Raw genomic sequence first — 24,615 nt, 5'->3', positions numbered from 1 at the left:
TCAACATCAAGGAAAGTGGCATGGGATTTGGAGTAGGACCAGGTGAATCTGATGGAACCAAAGGAGTTGAGGTTGGAGAGGAAATTCTGAGTTCTTCTTCACTGTGAGTCCAGATCATGAAGATGTCATCAATAAATCTGTACCAAACTTTGGGTTGGCAGGCCTGGGTAACGAAGAAGGCTTCCTCTAAGCGACCCATGAATAGGTTGGCGTACGAAGGGGCCATCCTGGTACCCATGGATGTTCCCTTTAATTGTTGGTATGTCTGGTCTTCAAAAGTGAAGAAGTTGTGGGTCAGGATGAAGCTGGCTAAGGTAATGAGGAAAGAGGTTTTAGGTAGGGTGGCAGGTGATTGGCGTGAAAGGAAGTGCTCCATCGCAGCGACGCCCTGGACTTGCGGGATATTTGTGTATAAGTAAGTGGCATCAATGGTTACAAGGATGGTTTCTGGGGGTAATGGATTGGGTAAGGATTCCAGGCATTCGAGAAAGTGGTTGGTGTCTTTGATGAAGGATGGGAGACTGCATGTAATGGGTTGAAGGTGTTGATCTACGTAGGCAGAGATACGTTCTGTGGGGGCTTGGTAACCAGCTACAATGGGGCGGCCAGGATGATTGGGTAAGGGTGTCGGTGGGGTCAGGAGGTTGATGGAGTCAGGTGAAAGGTTTTGTAGGGGGCCTAAGGTTCTGAGGATTCCTTGAAGCTCCGCCTGGACATCAGGAATGGGATTACCTTGGCAAACTTTGTATGTGGTGTTGTCTGAAAGCTGACGCAGTTCCTCAGCCACATACTCCCGACGATCAAGTACCACGGTCGTGGAACCCTTGTCCGCCAGAAGAATGACAATAGACCGGTCAGCCTTCAGATCACGGATAGCCTGGGCTTCAGCAGTGGTGATGTTGGGAGTAGGATAAAGGTTTTTTTAAGAAGGATTGAGAGGCAAGGCTGGAAGTCAGAAATTCCTGGAAGGTTTGGAGAGGGTGATTTTGAGGAAGAGGAGGTGGGTCCTGCTGTGACGGAGGACGGAACTGTTCCAGGCAGGGTTCAATTTGGATAGTGTCTTGGGGAGTTGGATCATTAGGGGTAGGATTAGGATCATTTTTCTTCGTGGCAAAGTGATACTTCCAGCAGAGAGTACGAGTGTAGGACAGTAAATCTTTGACGAGGGCTGTTTGGTTGAATCTGGGAGTGGGGCTGAAGGTGAGGCCTTTGGATAGGACAGAGGTTTCGGATTGGGAGGGAGGTTTGGAGGAAAGGTTAACTACTGAATTAGGGTGTTGTGGTACCAGATTGTGTTGATTGGAATTTTGAGGTTTTGGAGGGAGTGGAGCTGGAAGTGGGAGATTGAGTAGATGGGAGAGACGGTTTGCGTGCAATGAGAGGAGGTTGACGTTTGCTGGAAAGGTTGTGAAGGGTGAGTGAGTTGCCTTTCCGGAGGTGGGAAACCAGGAGATTGGATAGATTTTTGAGGCGAAGGGTGGCATGCTGTTCTAATTTGCGGTTAGCCTGTAGGAGGATGCTCTGAATAGCCGGTGTGGATGTGGGAGAGGAAAGATTGAGGACTTTTATTAAGGATAGGAGTTGATGGGTGTGTTCATTGGCTGAGTTGATGTGTAGGTGAAGGATTAGGTGGGTGAGGGCAATGGATTGTTCAGTTTGGAACTGGTATAGGGACTGACGGAAAGAAGGGTTGCAGCCAGAGATGGGAACTTTAAGTGTGAAGCCTTTGGGGGTAATGCCAAATGTCTGACAAGCCTGAGAAAATAAAATATGTGAGCGTAATCTGGCTAGGGTGAAGGCATGTTTGCGGAGGGAATGTAAATAAAACTTAATGGGGTCGTTGTGGGGGTGTTGTGAGGGTGACATGGTATTAGAAGGTGGAAAGTGTAACATGAGGTTGAAATGCCAGTAGTTTCACTTTGTATTCACCTTCTCCTTTTTACCGTAATCTACTACACAATTTTATCCCCCCTATATATACTCAACAATACGTCACCCACTTCCAAACCATAACCAAAAAAATTTTTGTTTTTTTCCGCTTTCAACACTACCGCTGCTATAAAATCCACCGTTTCTAGTCCACAAACAGTTCCTTTCACCTATTAAACAACCATTTCGTCTAGTTCTGATAACTTTCGCTTTCTTTCCATTTCCGTTTTTTGCACATCACTGATAATTTTTAGTCCATTCCCACGGGTTTTAACGTCAATATTTCTTCGCCAGACAATTGTTAGCCTCATTTTCATAATCTGCCACCACAAAACCACTCCTTTTAATACATTTACACACAGTTTTTTCGAAATTTTCCCGAATTTCTCCATCCCTTAACGTGTTTTGGCGGCAACACAACCAGCTAACCTTTGTGCACATTGTCTACCAACCCAAGTTCACCACAGGATCAACATAGCCCAGCTTTAACCAACACTTTTTCGCCTTTTTTCACAACATATCTCCAGTTACTTTCTCCAGTTATTTTCATTTTCATTTCAACCTCATGTTACACTTTCCACCTTCTAATACCATGTCACCCTCACAACACCCCCACAACGACCCCATTAAGTTTTATTTACATTCCCTCTGCAAACATGCCTTCACCCTAGCCAGATTACGCTCACATTTTATTTTCTCAGGCTTGTCTGACATTTGGCATTACTCCCAAAGGCTTCACACTTAAAGTTCCCATCTCTGGCTGCAACCCTTCTTTCCATCAGTCCCTATACCAGTTCCAAACTGAACAATCCATTGCCCTCGCCCACCTAATCCTTCACCTACACATCAACTCAGCCAATGGACACACCCGTCAACTCCTATCCTTAATAAAAGTCCTCAATCTTTCCTCTCCCACATCCACACCGGCTATTCAGAGCATCCTCCTACAGGCCAACCGCACAATTAGAACAGCTTGCCACCCTTCGCCTCAAAAAACTATCCAATCTCCTGGTTTCCCAACTCAGGAAAGGCAACTCACTCACCCTTCACAACCTTTCCAGCAAACATCAACCTCCTCTCATTGCACACAAACCCAGTCTCTCCCATCTACTCAATCTCCCACTTCCAGCTCCACTCCCTCCAAAACCTCAAAATTCCAATCGACACAATCTGGAACCACAACATCCTAGTTCAGTAGTTAACCTTTTCTCCAAACCTCTCTCCCAATCCGAAACCTCTGTCCTATCCAAAGGCCTCACCTTCAGCCCCACTCCCAGATTCAACCAAACAGCCCTCGTCAAAGATTTACTGTCCTACACTCGTACTCTCTGCTGGAAGTATCACTTTGCCACGAAGAAAAATGATCCTAATCCTACCCCTAATGATCCACCACCCCAAGACACTATCCAAATTGAACCCTGCCTGGAACAGTTCCGTCCTCCGTCACAGCGGGACCCACCTCCTCTTCCTCAAAATCACCCTCTCCAAACCTTCCAGGAATTTCTGACTTCCAGTCTTGCCTCTCAATCCTTCTTAAAAAACCTTTATCCTACTCCCAACATCACCACTGCTGAAGCCCAGGCTATCCGTGATCTGAAGGCTGACCGGTCCATCGTCATTCTTCTGGCGGACAAGGGTTCCACGACCGTGGTACTTGATCGTCGGGAGTATGTGGCTGAGGGACTGCATCAGCTTTCAGACAACACCACATACAAAGTTTGCCAAGGTAATCCCATTCCTGATGTCCAGGCGGAGCTTCAAGGAATCCTCAGAACCTTAGGCCCCCTACAAAACCTTTCACCTGACTCCATCAACCTCCTGACCCCACCGACACCATTACCCAATCGTCCCGGCCGCCCCATTGTAGCTGGTTACCAAGCCCCCACAGAACGTATCTCTGCCTACGTAGATCAACACCTTCAACCCATTACATGCAGTCTCCCATCCTTCATCAAAGACACCAACCACTTTCTCGAACGCCTGGAATCCTTACCCAATCCGTTACCCCCAGAAACCATCCTTGTAACCATTGATGCCACTTACTTATACACAAATATCCCGCACGTCCAGGGTGTCGCTGCGATGGAGCACTTCCTTTCATGCCGATCATCTGCCACCCTACCTAAAACCTCTTTCCTCATCACCTTAGCCAGCTTCATCCCGACCCACAACTTCTTCACTTTTGAAGGCCAGACATATCAACAATTAAAGGGAACAGCCATGGGTACCCGGATGGCCCCTTCGTACGCCAACCTATTCATGGGTCGCTTAGAGGAAGCCTTCTTCGTTACCCAGGCCTGCCAACCCAAAGTTTGGTACATATTTATTGATGACATCTTCATGATCTGGACTCACAGTGAAGAAGAACTCAGAATTTCCTCTCCAACCTCAACTCCTTTGGTTCCATCAGATCACCTGGTCCTACTCCAAATCCCATGCCACTTTCCTTGAAGTTGACCTCCACCTGTCCAATGGCCAGCTTCACACGTCCGTCCACATCAAACCCACCAACAAGCAACAGTACCTCCATTATGACAACTGCCACCCATTCCACATCAAACGGTCCCTTCCCTACAGCCTAGGTCTTCGTGGCAAACGAATCTGCTCCAGTCCGGAATCCCTGAACCATTACAACAACAACCTGACAACAGCTTTCGCATCCCGCAACTACCCTCCCAACCTGGTACAGAAGCAAATAACCAGAGCCACTTCCTCATCCTCTCAAACCCAGAACCTCCCACAGAAGAACCACAAAAGTGCCCCACTTGTGACAGGATACTTTCCGGGACTGGATCAGACTCTGAATGTGGCTCTCCAGCAGGGATACGACTTCCTCAAATCCTGCCCTGAAATGAGATCCATCCTTCATGAAATCCTCCCCACTCCACCAAGAGTGTCTTTCCGTCGTCCACCTAACCTTCGTAACCTCTTAGTTCATCCCTATGAAATCCCCAAACCACCTTCCCTACCCTCTGGCTCCTACCCTTGTAACCGCCCCCGGTGTAAAACCTGTCCCATGCACCCTCCCACCACCACCTACTCCAGTCCTGTAACCCGGAAGGTGTACACGATCAAAGGCAGAGCCACGTGTGAAAGCACCCACGCAATGTACCAACTGACCTGCCTACACTGTGACGCATTCTAAGTGGGAATGACCAGCAACAAACTGTCCATTCGCATGAATGGACACAGGCAGACATTGTTTGTTGGTAATGAGGATCACCCTGTGGCTAAACATGCCTTGGTGCACGGCCAGCACATCTTGGCACAGTGTTACACCGTCCGGGTTATCTGGATACTTCCCACTAACACCAACCTATCCGAACTCCGGAGATGGGAACTTGCTCTTCAATATATCCTCTCTTCCCGTTATCCACCAGGCCTCAATCTCCGCTAATTTCAAGTTGCCGCCACTCATACCTCACCTGTCATTCAACAACATCTTTGCCTCTGCACTTCCGCCTCGACTGACATCTCTGCCCAAACTCTTTGCCTCTGTATATGTCTGCTTGTGTCTGTGTAAGTGTGGATGGATATGTGTGTGTGTGTGTGTGCGCGCGCGAGTGTATACCCGTCCTTTTTTCCCCCTAAGGTAAGTCTTTCCGCTCCCGGGATTGGAATGACTCCTTACCCTCTCCCCTAAAACCCAAATCCTTTCGTCTTTCCCTCTCCTTCCCTCTTTCCTGACGAGGCAACCATTGGTTGCGAAAGCTAGAATTTTGTGTGTATGTTTGTGTGTCTATTGACGTGCCAGCGCTTTCGTTTGGTAAGTCACATCATCTTTGTTTTTAGAAATAATAATAATAATAATATATGAAATAACTGACAGCATCATATGGTACAACAGCAGCTTAAGGTTATGCACTTGCAGCTGGACCTCCTGTAGAAATTGACACAACAATCATACTTCATGCAATGGGAATTTCCAGTCTATCCATGGAAAAATGTTACATCTGTGTCAAAATTTTGAACAGCAATTTTCATTAACAGTAACATTAATTTTTGAAAACATGATTACATTTTCTATTGATTGAAAATAACCAAATAAATTAGAAATTTAAATTAGAATAAACAATAGCACAACAGACCTTTCAGAAGACCTATAGCTGCTTCATTCGATATACTAAATGTATCTAGACTCTGAATAATCTGTACAAGTCCATTAAAATGCACAGCCATATGATCTCGGCAAGAGCTGCATATATTTTGTAGGGCACTTGCAGCTGCTGTTGCCAACTGTGGCTGTTGTAGGCAGAAAAGAAGAAAGTTGAGAATAGGTTCTGGAACAGAGTAATATATAATGTAAGAAATATTGCAGAAATCATAGAAATACAATGAAATGTACAGTGGCCCCTCAAAAAACATGGAATGTCATTATTATAAGAACAAGTATGTAATTTTTCTTTGCAAAGTGTCATGTCTAGTAGTTAACCCTAAGAAACTTATTTTTCATTTTTTATATACTTCTAACTACTATCTTTCAGGAAAAAGAAATCACAGGTCAACATTTTTCAACAGCTGACTGTCAAATAGAAAATACAGTTGTTGTAATCCTATCTGAAAATATCTGTAAGCACAGCATCAACTTTCACTTAAAAAACATGAAAATGCTTCTACATAATTTGTTAAGGGAATGCAATGATGTGTATTATCTGTAGCTTTTTACGGTTTCATAGCTCAATCAGTAAAAACTGAACTCTTATAGGATCACTTTGGTTATCCTTCAGTCAGTCTGTCTCGTCTTCCGTCAGTCTGTCTCTTGTCTGTCAAGATCCCTTTTCCTCAGGAATGGATAGATGTACAAAGTTAAATGTTGCATACTAAGGTGTACAGTCCCCTTGTCAGTGTGTCAAATGTAATCTTGTAAGTCAATTCAATCAAAAGATATGGCCATTTATGTCACAAATTTTGATACTCGCAGACTCATTCATGAAAACCTATAGGGTACTTTCCGCCGACCTAGAATCATGAAATTTGGCAACAAGCAAGCTTTCATAGTACAAGTGAAGGATAAAATCTGAAACGTGTGACTTTGTAATTATATCATATGAAAAAATGTTTTCCCATCATTTGCTGCCTGACTTCAAAAAGTTAAAACATTCTCAAAAGTCAGTACCAATGGTGACACCAAGCATAAACAGTAGAAATTCTTAATTCCCAGGATGGATGAACTGTGGATATACAAAATTAAGTTTGTAAAGAACCTTCAGTGTGTGAGTCTTGTTATAACTTAAAGATAAATGAAAGCGTCTATCACTGAAATCTGTTACCTGAGGTTTTCATACCACTTTATTGGCTCCATTGCAACTTTTCTTGCTGATATTTGTCTCATTTCTGAATAACTAATAATAAAAAACTTCTCTAGTACATCTACTGTCTATAAATGTAGATACTAAAGTAAAAGCACAAGACAGAAAATAAGTTTACAGAACTGTAATGGAGAATCAGTTTTTTTTCCTAGTGCCCTTAAACAACACTGCTTTAGTGTTGAAAATAAATATTTTTCACACATGCTTACCTAAAGACTGTGGGTGTTTCTCTATCCACTCACACAATTCTCCAAGAAGCAAGACTGATGTATGCCTCACAGCTATGTGTGTTGTTTGTGGTAAGTTCAAAATAGCTTCCACTACTTTAGGGACCACATCATTCTCTTCCCTGTAATGAGAAACTACAAGCATTTTATTTGAAGTTCGAGTATTATAAACTATCACAGGCATAAAAATGTATTTTTATTTTTGCCTTCCCTTGAATGTTATCAACAAAAATTATCTTCAGCACATGAGAAAAGGTAATGCTATCTTTGAGCATACATGAAAGTTTATGATCTAACATACAGACCCCAACATTTCTGTAGGTACTAAAATTAATGTACTAATATATTGCAACACATTTGTAAAAGAAACTAAACTGTAAAAATCACATCATGTTATGTGGCTCCTCATCTTCTTATAAGAAGTTTCCACTGCTTTATGTTACAGCTTCCCTCTCCATCCCTTCTGATAAAATCCTCCAACCCTTCCGTTTGCACTATGCAGTTTCATTCTTCCACCCTACTATGGCACAACTTTGTTCAATTGTAAAGTTACCTTTCTTCCAAAACTTTCCTGTTTGCTGTACAGCAGTCATTAACAAAAAATCTACACCTTATGGTACATTACTGAGCAATTTGTGTCAGATATTACTCTGCCCATTCCAATGTTGTGTACCACATGACCATTTTCTTTCTTACAGATAAATGTGGTTTTTTCCTCATTCTGTTATCCATAGCACTTTTTTTACATTTTGTTTTTGTTTTACCTCAAAGCTGCAATGAATTTTGTTTTTAAATCTATGAGTACATATATATTGCCTTTTGTGCATCAAACATAGCTGCACCCTGTATTCCAGTTTCAGAAGGTGGTAAGCAGGTAATATTGATCAGTCCCTTAAGATTATATGTTGTTGTTGTTGTTGTTGTGGTCTTCCATCCGAAGACTGGTTTGACGCAGTTCTTCACACTAATCTATCCTGTGCAACTCTCTTCGTCTCTGCATTAACTACTACAACCTACTTCCATCTGAAACTGCTTACTGCTTTTGTCTCCCTCTAATCTTTTTACCCCCCCCCCCCCCTTCCCAATTTCCTACATTACCGAACTAACTATTCTTTGATTCCTCAGGATCTCAGCAAATACAAAAACTCTTCTATTAGTGCCTCATTTCTTAATGCAATTTCCTTGGCATTGTCTGATTTAATACTACTACTACAATCCAGTACTCTTGTTTCACTTCTTATAACCTCTTAAGACAATATCCATTCCGTGCAATTTATCTTACAAATCCTTTGCAACCCTGATGCAACTACAATGTCGGCAGCAAATCTCTCTCTCTCTCTTTTTCCTCTTCAAATTTCTCTGGTCTCCTTTACTGCTTGCACCATGCACAGGTCAAACAACAGTAGGGACAGGCTGCAACCCAGTATCACATCATTCTCAAACTATTTCCCTTTCATGTTTGTCAGCTCGTTACTGCAGTCTGTCTTCTGTACAAGTTGTAGATGAACTGTCACTCCCTTGTCTTATCTCTGCTACCTTTCAAATTTCAAAGATTGCTTTCCAGTCAACACTGTCGTAAGCTTTCGCTAAATCTACAATTGCTATGGACATAGGTATGCTTTACATCAACCTATATTCTAAGATAAGCTGTAGGGACAATATTGCCTCTTATGTTCCTAGATTACTCTGGGATTGAAACTAACCTTCCCCAGGATCAGCTTCTGCCAGTGTTTCCATTTTTTTTTGTATGTAATGTATGTAAGCATTTTGTAACCATGAACTTATTAAACTAGTGGTTCAATAATATTAACATCTGACAACACCTGCTTTTTTGGGGCTGGAACTGTTCCATCCTCCTTGAAGTCTGAGGGCATTTTGTCTGTTTCATATATCTTGCTGATGAGGGCAAACAGTTTTCTCATGGCTACTTTCCCAAAGATCTCAGTAATTTTGAGGGAATTTCATCTGTTCTGGTTGCCTTGTTTAGTAAAATGTAATTGTGAAACACATTAATGACAATAAATGAGTTTTATAAAAGGCACCTACTTATCACCTACTGGAACAGGAAAAGGCTGAGAGCGACAGCACTGAAGATTTGTTAAGAAATTTGTGTGTTTCTTAAGCTCTTCCTCACCCCTTTTACAAGCAGAAATATTAGCCTATGTCACTGAAGCAGTACAATATGTACTTTAAGAAGCGAGGATGTTACACTGTACTTGTCATACTGGTATTGATAGATTCCAGAACGCTTTGATCTATTAATCTTACAACTGGGAGCAACTCAATGAATTCTTCAAACTGTATTGAAATACTCTAAACAATATTAAAAGAGAAAAAAAGTAAAGTATAGGAGCAAATAAAACGTGTTACTGTGAACGAAGTTATTAATAAAATATAAGTTAGTTACTTATCTACTTGTGTCACACGTAACGCTTTTGCACAATACCATGTCTCACTGAGCCAGCATAGAGTACTTCAAGCTTGAGCACAATACACTAACATATTAAACAATAATGCACTGTAATAACTACAGATGTCAATAACATACAAGATTTTGGAAAAACTTCACTTGCATAAACAAAATGCACAAATTAATAACTGTGAAACTTCGGAAAAAGTAACTTACGGGAGGATATTTTTTGCAACAGACTGCATAACAAATAAAGCTGCTTCACTTGAATCCCAGGTTACTCCTGGTCTTTGAAGACTTAGGAACATTTGTCGGAAACAATTTGAAGATCCTACAATGAATACCACATCCTTTATCAGTTCTGATACTTTTACTCGGAAATCAGAAAATTCATCTGCATCATCCAGTAGACCTTCCTGAAATTTATAAATATTGTATAAATCATGCATGGCTTAAAGAGATAATGATAAATGCAAAATTAAAAGGAGGTGAAAATTGACTCTATTCTTTAGAATCAACCCTCTATCAAAACACTTAACAGACATAAGGGCCAACATAATAAAAAATTATCCAGACAATAAATATCAGTATTATATATAGAAGAGTACATATCTGCAATTAGACAACAATTGCAGGATAAATGTATCCTATAGGCTTTTTCAAGCATTACAGTCTTCAACTACACACTCTTCAACTACACACTCATAACAAGTAACAACATAAATTGTCATTTTTAAGGCATCCTTTTCCTCTAGATGTCCATACTTTTTATGGTCACCACTCTGCGGAAAACACATCACTCATGAAACCTCTTTCACTTTTACACGAGCAGACACACCCACTGAAGAGCTATATGTTAAACAACAATTAATTAGTAGTCCTGCAAACTCTATTTTAGCAGATTACAATAGCTCATTGACATAAACAACAAGAAGGAACAGACAGATGGTCTCTATATACAACACTGCTATACCTTGTCATGTAAGACCTTAGGCACAATAATACTTACACAAATGTTTCTTTCCCAGATTTGTGTGGGGTCTTTACATTAACATACCAGACAGAGATTAATCACTACAGTTTTAGTTCCAGCAACACAAACTGTGTTTAAAAATACATCTGACTGATCCAATTCCGTAATTTCTCCTCCAGGTCCCTTAATCTCCAAACAAACTGAGCTACCCAATTTCAAAGGAATTCTGCAGTACTTGCCTACAAGTTAGTTTTGGAACAGATTCCCTTTGTCGCTTTCTTTATATTCCATCCTTTCTTTGTCATCACGACAAATATAGTTTTTTTTTCTCTGCAATTGCAGGAGAAAGAGAGTGAGAGAGAGAGAGAGAGAGAGAGAGAGAGAGAGAGACCCAATCATCTATACCAGAGTACAGGGGCTCCAAACAGGTAGCCAGGGCATAGGTAGTGAAGAGTTACCTACCATAACGAAGTGGATGGGTACGATTGGTTGTTTGCTTGATTTGGAGGTAGGGGGCGGGGGCAAAGCAAAGTCATCGGTCCCATGAAATAAGGTGGCAGGAACCAGGAAGGAACAACAGAAACCACACACTCCAATCGAGGGGAAGGGAAAACAGGCAAACAAAGAGGTAAAAGGAACGTCGGGGCAGCAGGAAGAGGAAAGAACAGGAGGGGAGAGGGGTGTGCTTGCACTGAGACTCCTTCTTATTCTCTTTCGGTGATCAAGGAGGGCAGGCTTCTGTAAGATCCAGAACTGAAAGAGAGCAAGAGACCTTGGGGTGCACAGACGGTGTGCCTGTGGTGGAGTTGGGGGCCACTTTTCCGGCCATGAAGGCGGAGCGGCACCTAGAGAGAAGGGTGTGGGAACCACATGGGAGGGGGAGAGGAGAGGGGGGCAGAACTGGTTAAGGAAGAGGGAGGAGGGGGAGAGGACAGAACAGAGGCAAAGGTAGAAGTCACTCATACAGGGTGAAGCCTGTCACATTTCTGAAGATCCTCAGTGTAAGATAAAAAATCATGGGACTTATACTCATGTTTCTTCTTTTCCTTCTTACAAGTTGGGTCATCTGGTGAGGGTGGAGAACGAATGGTCATGACAATTAACACACACAAGTGGTAGAACACAGGGACTCACCTCATGGAGTGGATGTCCATATTTATCACACAGAAAGTCCAGTGTACAGCAGGAATACATGTGCCCGAAATTCAAGCACCAAAAACTCCTCACGGCTGGTGGGACGTATGACCTTACATCACACCGATAACACGTCACCTTGATCTTCTCCAGGACTGTGTCTCCCTCAAAAGTCAAAGTAAAGGTGCTGGTACCTGTGCAGCTGTCCCTATGACCTTTCTGAACACACCGAACAAAATGAATGCCCCATTGTTCCAGGTTGACCTAGAGTTCTTCATCAGTTTGAAGGATGAGGACCCTCTGCAAAATGACTTCCTCAACCATGTTCGAAGACTAATGAGGAGTAATGGACACCGGGACATCACCAAGGTAATCACAAGCATGAAGGGCTGCAGACTGGGCGGTGTAATAAGTTTTGATCAATAGTGAACTCGACCACATCTTACAGAGAGACTCCACTTCACTAAACATTTCTTTTTTTCCACAAAAAAAGTAATGGTTCTGTGGCAGTGAATGTGTCCTGTCCTTCCTAGTGCAGACCAGGTAGTGGAGAAAGTGTTTCACCCCAAGTCAGTGAGCCTGGCCCTCCTCCCAGGGTGTAGCCAGAGAAGGGAAGGCTGTGACGTAAGAAGCAGCATTTGATGATCCATTACCAACCGAAGAGATGGCCAGAGAAGAATACCCAGTTTTTTGGAGGTTGATACATTTCATAATCAAAGTATCCGCCCTGATACCACACACACTGATCAGGGGGTCTCCCTATGAGTATGATCCATCCACAGCAAGGGCTGTCTAGTTAGGTGGCTGTTGCCAGGAGTTTCAATGCTCTGGAATGACACATGGGAAGGCAACACCTCAAGTATCAGAGATGTGATCTCTGTGTTGTCACGGGGCTCAGCCAGATGGGTTCATAACTGCCCCATCACAAGGACTGTCTACACATGCTGGTGACTTAGTGGGATCAAGAGAGGATATGGCAGGAAGAGAAGAGGGGAAGGAGGGGGGGAGAAGTATCCACGCCATAGATGCTAGGGAGGGAGTTCTTTCCCAAATCGCTCACACTATGGACAGAAAATTTAGAGGTAGAGTTAAAACCCCAAAGGGGGGCCAAACGCGTCAAAAAGGAAGGATGAAAAATAAAAGGTAAGGGGAACAAAACCGCAAGGAATACAGGAAACCAGGTTGATAGCCAGGTCGACATAAGTAAGAACACAGAGAGGGGGGAAGGAGGGGGCAGAGGGGAATGAATGAGGACAGGGAGGGGAAGGAAATGCAGCCCAGGAAGAATGGGTTGTAATAGCTCGGGCCCCTGTGTGTGCCACACACGAAATCACAAAAGAACTGAGAGCCCCATGGTGGAGGAATGAGTAGATTTGTTGATGAGGGGTGACAGAACATGGGCTGAATGAGACTATAGAGAAGAGGATGTGAATGTAGGATGAATGATGAGGAATGAGTGGAGACAGGGATGGAGATGGATGAGTGGAGACAGGGATGGAGATGGATGAGTGGAGACAGGGATGGAGATGGATGAGTGGAGACAGGGATGGAGATGGATGAGTGGAGACAGGGACGGAGATGGATGTGGGATTGGGGCTGGTGGAAATCAAAAGCCAGGAGGCTTGTACGTTCAAAGAATGTGTTGTAAGGTCACACTCCATACAAGTTATTTGCAGAATTCTGTATCTGGAGAGGGAGATTCAGGTGGCATTAGTTGTGGGCAACCATTGAAGTCTTGCATGTTATGTTCAGCAGTTGTTCACTACTCAGTAGTCACTTCTGCTCTTTCACAGTTTGGTGGTTCAAATCGACAGATGATAAGTGCTTATAGTCATTCTAAACGCTGTGCAAAAGTTACAGTAGAGCTGGTATATAGTGTGATTCCCATAGATGGCCGTGCCACAAATAGGAAAGGATATTCAAGTGACTGAACTGGGAAATAGGGTGTGCTGGTTGATCGCATAGGTAGATCTTGCACCTGGGCCTTCCACATGGGTCTGATCGCCATGCTAACTGGTTGAAAGAAAGTTTGACATAAGGACGGAGGATATTTCCATAGATTGGGTCAACAGCAAAATATAATTTTGGGAGAGGCTGTGTAACACTGCTACCCTTTGGACGCAAAAATGAAAAATATAAATCTAGTCCTCATCACCCCAATACATGCCCCAAGCCCAAGATCAAAATTTCATAAAAAGAAAAACAAAGTCCCTCTGTACTAACATGCATGACTAGTAGCAAGTAGACTGAAAAGAAAGTAATATAAAAAGAAAAAGAAAGGAATCTTGGTAGCAAAGTAACTTAATGTTTTGAAAAAGAATAAAAAAGAAATACGAGGGCAGTTCAATAAGTAATGCAACACATTTTTTTTCTCGGCCAATTTTGGTTGAAAAAACCGGAAATTTCTTGTGGAATATTTTCAAACATTCCCGCTTCGTCTCGTATAGTTTCATTGACTTCCGACAGGTGGCAGCCCTGTACGGAGCTGTTAAAATGGCGTCTGTAACAGATGTGCGTTGCAAACAACGGGCAGTGATCCAGTTTCTTTTGGCGGAAAACCAGGGCATCTCAGGTATTCATAGGCGCTTGCAGAATGTCTACGGTGATCTGACAGTGGACAAAAGCACGGTGAGTCGTTGGGCAAAGCGTGTGTCATCATCGCTGCAAGGTCAAACAAGACTGTCTGATCTCCCGCGTGCGGGCCGGCCGTGCACAGCTGTGACTCCTGCAATGGCGGAGCGTGTGAACACACTCGTTCGAGATGATCGACGGATCACCATCAAACAACTCAGTGCCCAACTTGACATCTCTGTTGGTAGTGCTGTCACAATTGTTCACCAGTTGGGATATTCAAAGGTTTGTTCCCGCTGGGTCCCTCGTTGTCTAACCGAACACCATAAAGAGCAAAGGAGAACCATTTGTGCGGAATTGCTTGCTCGTCATGTGGCTGAGGGTGACAATTTCTTGTCAAAGATTGTTACAGGCGATGAAACATGGGTTCATCACTTCGAACCTGAAACAAAATGGCAATCAATGGAGTGGCGCCACACCCACTCCCCTACCAAGAAAAAGTTTAAAGCCATACCCTCAGCCGGTAAAGTCATGGTTACAGTCTTCTGGGACGCTGAAGGGGTTATTCTGTTCGATGTCCTTCCCATGGTCAAACAATCAACTCTGAAGTGTATTGTGCTACTCTTCAGAAATTGAAGAAACGACTTCAGCGTGTTCGTAGGCACAAAAATCAGAACGAACTACTCCTTCTTCATGACAACGCAAGACCTCACACAAGTCTTCGCACCCGAGAGGAGCTCACAAAACTCAGTGGACTGTTCTTCCTCATGCACCCTACAGCCCCGATCTCGCACCGTCGGATTTCCATATGTTTGGCCCAATGAAGGACGCAATCCGTGGGACGCATTACGCGGATGATGAAGAAGTTATTGATGCAGTACGACGTTGGCTCCGACATCGACCAGTGGAATGGTACCGTGCAGGCATACAGGCCCTCATTTCAAGGTGGCGTAAGGCCGTAGCATTGAATGGAGATTACATTGAAAAATAGTGTTGTGTAGCTAAAAGATTGGGGAATAACCTGGTGTATTTCAATGCTGAATAAAACAACCCCTGTTTCAGAAAAAAAATGTGTTGCATTACTTATTGAACTGCCCTCGTAGAATCCACTAGTTTCAAGATAAAACAACAGTAGATCACAAAGTAGTAGACTTGTAGATCAAGGAGTATAACAAGTGACCTCAAAGAATACTCCTTGTGAGTACTCTTTAAGGACACTGAGAAATACAGAAGCTTAAGTTGTACATTGTTAATGCGCTTCTGGCGCTAGCCTTGTCATGTCGTGACTAAACTTGTGTGCTCTTACGTAATATTGGTATGTGATACGAGACGGTTTGTTACATTTTGAAGATTTGCAATCTGCTAGAAATGATTAAAAACTGAAAGAGGTAAATCAGCAACTCGGAAAATATCTTTGAAGTAATTCAAGCTAGGAAAATAACCGAATATATTGTCTTAATTTGATTATTATCAAATAAAGACTGAACTTAGACACAATGCGATAGACAATTAATAGTTCAACTTATAGGAAGTGATGAATAGTGTAAACTGTGAGGAATATACCTAAACTGTGCTAAAGTAAATAGCGTAATCTGGATCTTGCTGTAAACTCTTCGGCTGAATTTATGTAACTAATTCCACCCATCTGAAAGAAAGATTACTTCTTTAAGACAATAATACTGACTAGAATAAACCAACATAAAGTGAATTTACAGTGTTTGACATCTCTTTCAACCCATTTAATATTATGTGCTCATGAAACATTTATCTGTGCGACAACGTAGATTATCAACAGAGTGCAGCATTCATAGATATTCATTTGCGCTCTAGAAAGTTATTGTACTGATTCAGATTTTTTAGCTCATGCAAATTGTTAACTTTCATAGATAAATTCTGGATGTCTATAGGCTGTAATCATGAACTGGGCAATAATCTCAGTTTGTATGCACTTACATGTAGCTAGGCCCATATATGTCAGGGACCAAATATTGATCTGAGTAAGCCGGTACAGCTAACACGCACTCGACGTAAATACTGTGCAGCAAGACTATTCTTTTTTGTGACTTTCCTCGCATACTTTCTATCATGAGCTAGCCAGAGCCTGAGCATCAGTCATTAATAATTAATCAATATAAACAGGGAAGTTACAAAAAACTGACACCCATAATGCAGGGCTCAAAACCACGAAGCACGACCCTGAGATTAAGAATATAGGACTGAAAGTAGCAAATAAGGCGTAGACGCCACATTTACGCCACAATATGACAATGCAGAACTTCGAGACGATGTCGGAGGACGCAGTGCTGACCGAGCTACGACGACGCGCTGACTTCGACTACGTGGAGGCTGTCGACTGCTGAGAGCGATGACTTCCAGTGCCATGAGGACTGGGGGGTGCTGTTGCTGCCAAAGCTGACTGCACATCCACCGCCTCCACACAACAAAACACTTATCAGTAAAGAACTGAACAACTCAGGTTAGTGAGTTCTAGTCAAAAGTTTACTCACTGTGGTGGAACACTGAAATCCTTGTACCATTATTTGTGTATCTGTGTAACATTGTGTGCAACCATAAAGACAACTGAGTACTTATCATGCAGAAAGGTTTAGTAAACTGTTAATTAGATAATAATAATTTTCAAAATGTCAAAGAGAACCAGAAAGGGTCAATTAGATCAAGACAAGGATGAATCTGAAATCAGAGAAGAATCGGTAGAGGAAACGAGTCAAAATGTAGAAAACATTCCTTCTCTTGACACAGAAAATGAGCCAAGAGAAAGAATGGATGAACTGAAAGTGCTCACGACTTCCAAAGATGAGGTAGAAAAAATTCCGGATGTCGTGGAGGCTCAAGTAACAGTAATTAATGATCAAAGAGAAACTTCTGGTTGATGAATGCTTCTTACATGCAACACTTTGATATGAATATGTTGTTCAATTTCATATCTAAGATGGAAGAAAGTGATGCCGAGCGAAAAGAGCATGAGTTACGAATGGAAGAACATATAACCAAATTGGTTGAATGGGATTCCCGGCTGGCTGAACGTGACTCATGTCTAGAAGAAATATATAGGATGTTTAAAGCAAATATGTCTGAATTTATAAAACAGAAAGAATTAGAAAGAGAGGAATATCTTGCACAGAGAGAGTTAGAAAGAGAAGAATATTTTAGAAAGATAGAACTGGAAAGGGAAGAAGAGAACAGAAAGTTTAAGCACGAAATGTTAGAAGCTTGTGAGCTCAGATATAATCAGAAGCTCGAGAAAGTGCAGACTGAGATCAGTGACATCTCTGGTGCTGTACAAACACCAGAAGAAAATCTCACCGTAGTGAAATCTACTCAAGACTCTGCAGTACAGCAGGTATCTGAACTGTCTGCAAAAATGAATCAACTAGAGATAAACACTAAACAAAATGTTGATTCGTTTCTACTTGAAAAATCTAGTCAGTGGGGAAAAGAAATGTCCATATGGCTAGATGAAAAATCAGAGGAGATAAAAAAGGCGGGTAAATGACACTGCTGAACTTAAACTTCAACTAGTGAAACAAAATTAAACATATCTAATGCTGAGGACATTGAACAACTAAAAAGAGGAATTTCGTGTGATTAACACCAAAGTAATCAACGAAATACCTAAGGATATGGAGAATTCAAGTCGTTTTGGCTACATTCCGAATGATAGCATAAAAGATAAAAGATCGTAACCAAGATGTATGGGAATTTTCTGTTAGAAGTCGACACTGCAACACTAGTCCAGAGAAAAGAAGGCGTCACGAATACAAAACAGTAGGAATCGATAGTGATGAACGGTCTTTGCCAGAGTCTGAGCAGTTCACTCAGAAAACTTCTTTGTCATCTATTAAAATTGAAAACAGCATATTTAAAAGTAGGCAGTTTGCAATACTCTAGTCGGAGAAAAACACAACTCATCCCAAAATTTTTATCAACAGTTTTAAACGAATATTTCCGAAGATATGGACAGAGTACGAGAAAATTCAATTTATAGTATCGAAAATAGTCAGTGAGGCATCTCTCTGGGCGAGTGAAGTGAGTGAAACATGTAGGACATGTTATTCAGTATTGGACAGATCCTATATCGCACCGCGAAGTTATTCGGATCCTTAAAACCAGGCTTCCAATTAACATTCGTGAAATGCTTGTTCATGCACCTGATGACGACTTTGAACAATTTCTGTCCACGATTGATTTGACAGATATCATCCAAGAGGATTTCCGTCAGTTTAACGGTAGAGATGCATGTTACAATAACGGTAATGGTCATAATAATATAATAATAATAATAAGCCTCAGACAAGCGCCGTCATGGTCGGGGACGACGCTTGAACCCTATGCCCGCCCACAATGGTAATGACACTGCTAGCCAACTGGAAAATGATTTAAATCCAAATAGAGGTGTTTTGCAGGATATGCTTCCTGCAACCACCCTAGAAGGAAAACAAAGACAGAGGATGAGATGGTCAGATGAAGTTAATCGACACCTCATGTTCTGTTATTACCAAGCAACAAACCTAGGAACCAACACAACTGGATACAGATCACAAGTATACACAACATTTATTACCAGATACCCGGAATTAAAATTTTTAACAGAACAACAGCTAGCTGATCAGATCCGTGTAATAATAAAAAATAACAGGATACCCCAGTCAGAATTAGAAAACATCAAACAACAAGTACAACAAATACTGGAACAAAATAATGTGCAATCAGAAGAAGAAGAAAATACAGTAATGGACTCTAACATCCCAGAGCAAACAAACAAAGAACAACACGCATCAATTAAACAATCAGAGGAAAACGAAATCTTAAGACAGCCACCAGCACAGCACAAATAGAACATGAAGTGACACACATGTTAGATATAGAAGAAAAATTTCAGTTGACATATATACAATACAAAGACACAAATACAGACATTAGACCATTCTTGCATAGACCACCAAATAACCCACAAGTCGAAACAACAATAAAAACTATCAACACAATCATACACAACAAAATAAATGAATACACAACTATGGAAGAGTTACAAATACTGGTTTATATAGGAGCACTCACTACACTAAATATACACACTAGGCAGAGATCAGAACCAACCAACACACAGAAGAAACCCACAAAACCTGCATGGCAACACAGGCTACAGATCAGAATAGAAAAACTGAGAAAAGACATCGGACAGCTAACACAATTTATAAGAAATGAAATATCAGACAAAAAACGAAAAAGGTTAGGTAAAATCTCACAACAAGAAGCAATAGAGCAATTAGACGAAAAGAAGAAGAAATTACAAGCATTAGCCAAACAACTTAGAAGATACAAAAAAAGTGAAAATAGAAGGAAACAAAACCAAACATTCAACACAAACCAAAAGAAATTTTACCAAACAATAGATAACACACACATAAAAATAGACAATCCACCAAACATAACAGACATGGAACACTTCTGGAGCAACATATGGTCAAACCCGGTACAACATAACAGGCATGCACGGTGGATACAAGCAGAAACAGACTCATACAAGATGATACCACAAATGCCTGAAGTGATAATTTTGCAACATGAAGTCACCCAAGCAATTAATTCTACTCACAATTGGAAAGCCCCTGGAAATGATAAAATAGCAAATTTGTGGTTAAAGAAGTTCACCTCAACACATTCACATCTAACTAAATTATTTAACAGTTACGTTGCAGACCCATACACAGTCCCTGATACACTTACACATGGAATAACTTATCTGAAACCTAAAGATCAAGCAGACACAGCAAACCCAGCTAAATATCGCCCCATAACATTCCTACCAACAATCTACAAAATATTAACTTCAGTCATTACACAGAAACTAATGACACATACAACACAGAACAAAAGTATAAATGAAGAACAAAAAGGCTGCTGCAAAGGAGCACGAGGATGTAAAGAGCAACTGATAATAGATGCAGAGGTGACACAATCAAGCTAAAACTAAACAAAGGTCGCTACACTACGCATACACTGATTACCAAAAAGCTTTTGATAGTGTACCCCACTCATGGTTACTACAGATATTGGAAATATACAAAGTAGATCCTAAATTGATACAGTTTCTAAACATAGTAATGAAAAACTGGAAAACCACACTTAATATCCAAACAAATTCAGATAATATCACATCACAGCCAATACAGATTAAGCGTGGAATATACCAAGGAGACTCATTAAGTCCTTTCTGGTTCTGTCTTGCTCTGAACCCACTATCCAACATGCTAAATAATACAAATTATGGATATAATATTACTGGAACATACCCACACAAAATCACACATTTGCTATACATGGATGATCTAAAACTACTGGCAGCAACCAATCAACAACTCAACCAATTACTAAAGGTAACAGAAGTATTCAGCAATGATATAAATATGGCTTTTGGAACAGACAAATGTAAGAAAAATAGCATAGTCAAGGGAAAACACACTAAACAAGAAGATTACATATTGAATAACCACAGTGACTCCATAGAAGCGATGGAAAAAACAGATGCCTATAAATACCTAGGATACAGACAAAAAATAGGAATAAATAATACAAATATTAAAGAAGAACTAAAAGAAAAATATAGACAAAGACTAACAAAAATACTGAAAACAGAATTAACAGCAAGAAACAAGACAAAAGCTATAAATACTTATGCCGTACCAATATTGACCTACTCATTTGGAGTAGTGAAATGGAGTAACACAGACCTAGAAGCACTCAATACACTTACACGATCACAATGCCACAAATATAGAATACATCACATACATTCAGCAACAGAAAGATTCACATTAAGCAGAAAGGAAGGAGGAAGGGGATTCATCGACATAAAAAACCTACATTATGGACAGGTAGACAATTTAAGAAAATTCTTTCTAGAACACGCAGAAACTAGCAAAATACACAAAGCAATCACTCATATAAATACATCGGCTACACCACTGCAATTTCATAACCACTTCTACAACCCTTTAGATCACATAACATCAACAGATACGAAGAAAGTAAATTGGAAAAAGAAAACACTTCATGGCAAGCACCCGTATCATCTAACACAGCCACACATCGATCAAGAGGCATCCAACACATGGCAAAGAAAAGGCAATATATACAGTGAGACGGAAGGATTCATGATTGCAATACAGGATCAAACAATAAACACCAGATATTACAGCAAGCATATTATTAAAGATCCAAATACCACAACAGATAAATGCAGACTTTGCAAACAACAAATAGAAACAGTAGATCACATCACAAGTGGATGTACAATACTAGCAAATACAGAATACCCCAGAAGACATGACAATGTCGCAAAAATAATACATCAACAGCTTGCCTTACAACATAAACTTATAAAACAACACGTTCCCACATACAAGTATGCACCACAAAATGTACTGGAGAATGATGAATACAAATTATACTGGAACAGAACCATTATAACAGATAAAACAACACCATATAACAAACCTGACATCACACTCACCAATAAAAAGAAGAAATCAACACAACTAATCGAAATATCCATACCCAATACAACAAAAATACAGAAGAAAACAGGAGAAAAAATTGAAAAATACATCCAACTGGCTGAGGAAGTCAAGGACATGTGGCATCAGGATAAAGTTGACATTATACCAATTATACTATCAACTACAGGAGTCATACCACACAATATCCACCAGTACATCAATGCAATACAGCTACATCCAAACTTATATATACAACTACAGAAATCTGTAATTATTGATACATGTTCAATTACCCGAAAGTTCCTAAATGCAATGTAACATTACCGTACAGTTAAAAGGAAGTCACGCTTGATCAAGGTCTGCATCACCTTCCATTTTTAACCAGACACAACGTCTGAGACAAGAAATAAAATAATAATAATAAAAATCACTCTCCGTCTAATGGCAGCAGCCATCATCAGTCTAATAACTGAGATTCACAACGTAGACAGAACTTCAATAATCAGAATTTCTATAATCCCAGTTGCAACAATGAAAACAGCAGGAATGTATATAGTCAGGGACCAGCTTCACCAGATGCGCATAACATACATCTTGGCGAGGCTAGTGTTCAAAATCGAAAAAGACAATACAAAGATACAAGGCAATATAAGAACAGGGAACAAAACAATACAGAAAATCATAATCCTTCATATCAATGGGTTCCAACAAATTCTCGTTGGAACAATCCAGTAAACCACACAAATGTGCCTAACTATTCATGTCTAAACACTTCTGCAGCGATTCCTTTGGGCAATGGTGCAGCTGACATTCGGGAATACCAGATATAATCCACAAAATCATAATGTCCATGTCCTGGAAATAGTTGAGGAGCCACGTCATGAACCAAATACCTCAACAAACTAGGACCAGCCAGTCCTAGACTTCCAGGGGTGGCTGGTAGGCTTAATGGAGGTCAACATAACCAATCTGTGTGTTTACTAAGATACAATTCTGGAATGAACATTAGAGGTGAATTACTGATTGAGGCAACTTCGCAACAACCTGAATCCAAAGAATATGTGCAAGCTGTAGTAGCTGGAGATATAAATGGTATACCTGTATACGTCCTTACAGACACAGGAGCTACCACTAATGTGATGTCGTTTAATCTACTTAAATGTATTAATAGAATGGAAAGAGTACCTACCTTTCCTGTAACAGGGTGTACTATTTCTGGAGCTTTCGGCACAGGTATTCAACCCACTAAAGCTCAAGTGCAGGTGGAATTAATCACACAGGAGGAAAAACTTAAGTGCACCTACCTGGTAGTCAAAAATTTATCCGTGCCGTGCATTTGGGGATGGGACTATTTAGTCGAAAACTGGGCAGTCATTGACTTACAGAAAGGGATTGTCAAATTGTCTTTGTTAAGGGAAACAAGGATTCTCGACAAATACTGTCGGAACCTGCCATTGTTATGTAATTATAATAATGTAATGTCAACCGACATGATTAGTTTGCTTGTAGTCGATTCCAATTCAGATCTCGAGCACGTTATCAAAGACAAATTAACCGAGTCTGAATATTTGCAAGTGTACCAAGACAGGAACTGTCGAATTTACTATTTGAGTATGCACCAGTTTTTAGCAACAAACCTGGTGTCATCAAAGGATTTAAGTATAAGATGCATGTGTGGCCTAATGAAACATACTGCAAAACAACTTACTTGATACCCTGGTCTAAACAAGAATCCGTTAGACTAGAAATTCAGAGAATGTTGGAGTGGGACATACTAGAACCACCCAACTCCGAGTATAGTAGCCCACTCCTAGCAATTGCAAAAGCTAACGGTGATATAAGACTTGTGCCAGACGCCAGAAACACCTATAAATTTTTAATACCTGGTCGGACTAGGCCCGAGAACTTAGACGACCTCCACTGACCTCCACTGACCTCTGCCACTACTACTGGCAGGTTAAGTTGGATGAACAGTCTCGGAAATATACAGCTTTCATTTTCACGGGGAGAAGTTTCCACTTCAAAGTCATGCCGTTCGGTCTCAGTATTAGTGGTGGAGTTTTTGCTTCCGCATTAGATACGGTTTTAGGCCCGGACTTGTTAAACGAGGTAACCTTGTACATCGATGACCGCCTCATGGCAACCGACACCTGAGAGCATAATGTAGAACTGTTACAAAGAGTGTTCCATCGTTTTCAAGACTATGGAGTAACCACAAACCTTTCTAAGTCCAAATTTGGAAAAGAAAGAATTAAGTTTCTCAGGCATATTATCTCTCCCATGGGCATAACACCTAACCCCAAAAAGTTGAAAGCAATAAGTGATTGTCTGTACCTGTGCAATTGTAAGCAACTCAAGTCCTTTCTCAGTATGCCATCGTTTTTCAGGGAGTTCCTACCTGATTAGGCGTTAAACCAGGATTGTTTGCTTAACCTGTTGCAAAAGAACGTTTCGTGGCATTAGACCGCTGAACGTCACGAAGCGTTTCACGGAACGCTTCGCTAAATGCGCAGATATTGCACCACCCACAAATGGATGAACA

The 24,615-nt window shown here is 41.0% G+C and overlaps 1 protein-coding gene across 1 annotated transcript in view; it reads right to left on the bottom strand.

Moving 5' to 3' along the window:
* LOC126194632 (transportin-3) overlaps positions 1–24,615 on the bottom strand; it is a 202,484-nt gene that overhangs the window by 100,146 nt on the left and 77,723 nt on the right. Inside the window, exons 8-10 of the mRNA XM_049932800.1 lie at positions 10,092–10,291; positions 7,448–7,587; positions 6,018–6,209 (exon numbers count right to left, since the gene is read on the bottom strand). Coding sequence (XP_049788757.1) covers positions 6,018–6,209; positions 7,448–7,587; positions 10,092–10,291 — 532 coding nt within the window. The remainder of the gene's footprint in view (positions 1–6,017; positions 6,210–7,447; positions 7,588–10,091; positions 10,292–24,615) is intronic.

This window comes from Schistocerca nitens, chromosome 7, assembly GCF_023898315.1.
Source record: "Schistocerca nitens isolate TAMUIC-IGC-003100 chromosome 7, iqSchNite1.1, whole genome shotgun sequence".
NCBI lineage: Eukaryota > Metazoa > Arthropoda > Insecta > Orthoptera > Acrididae > Schistocerca > Schistocerca nitens.
This window is presented reverse-complemented; position numbering and strand designations above follow the sequence as displayed.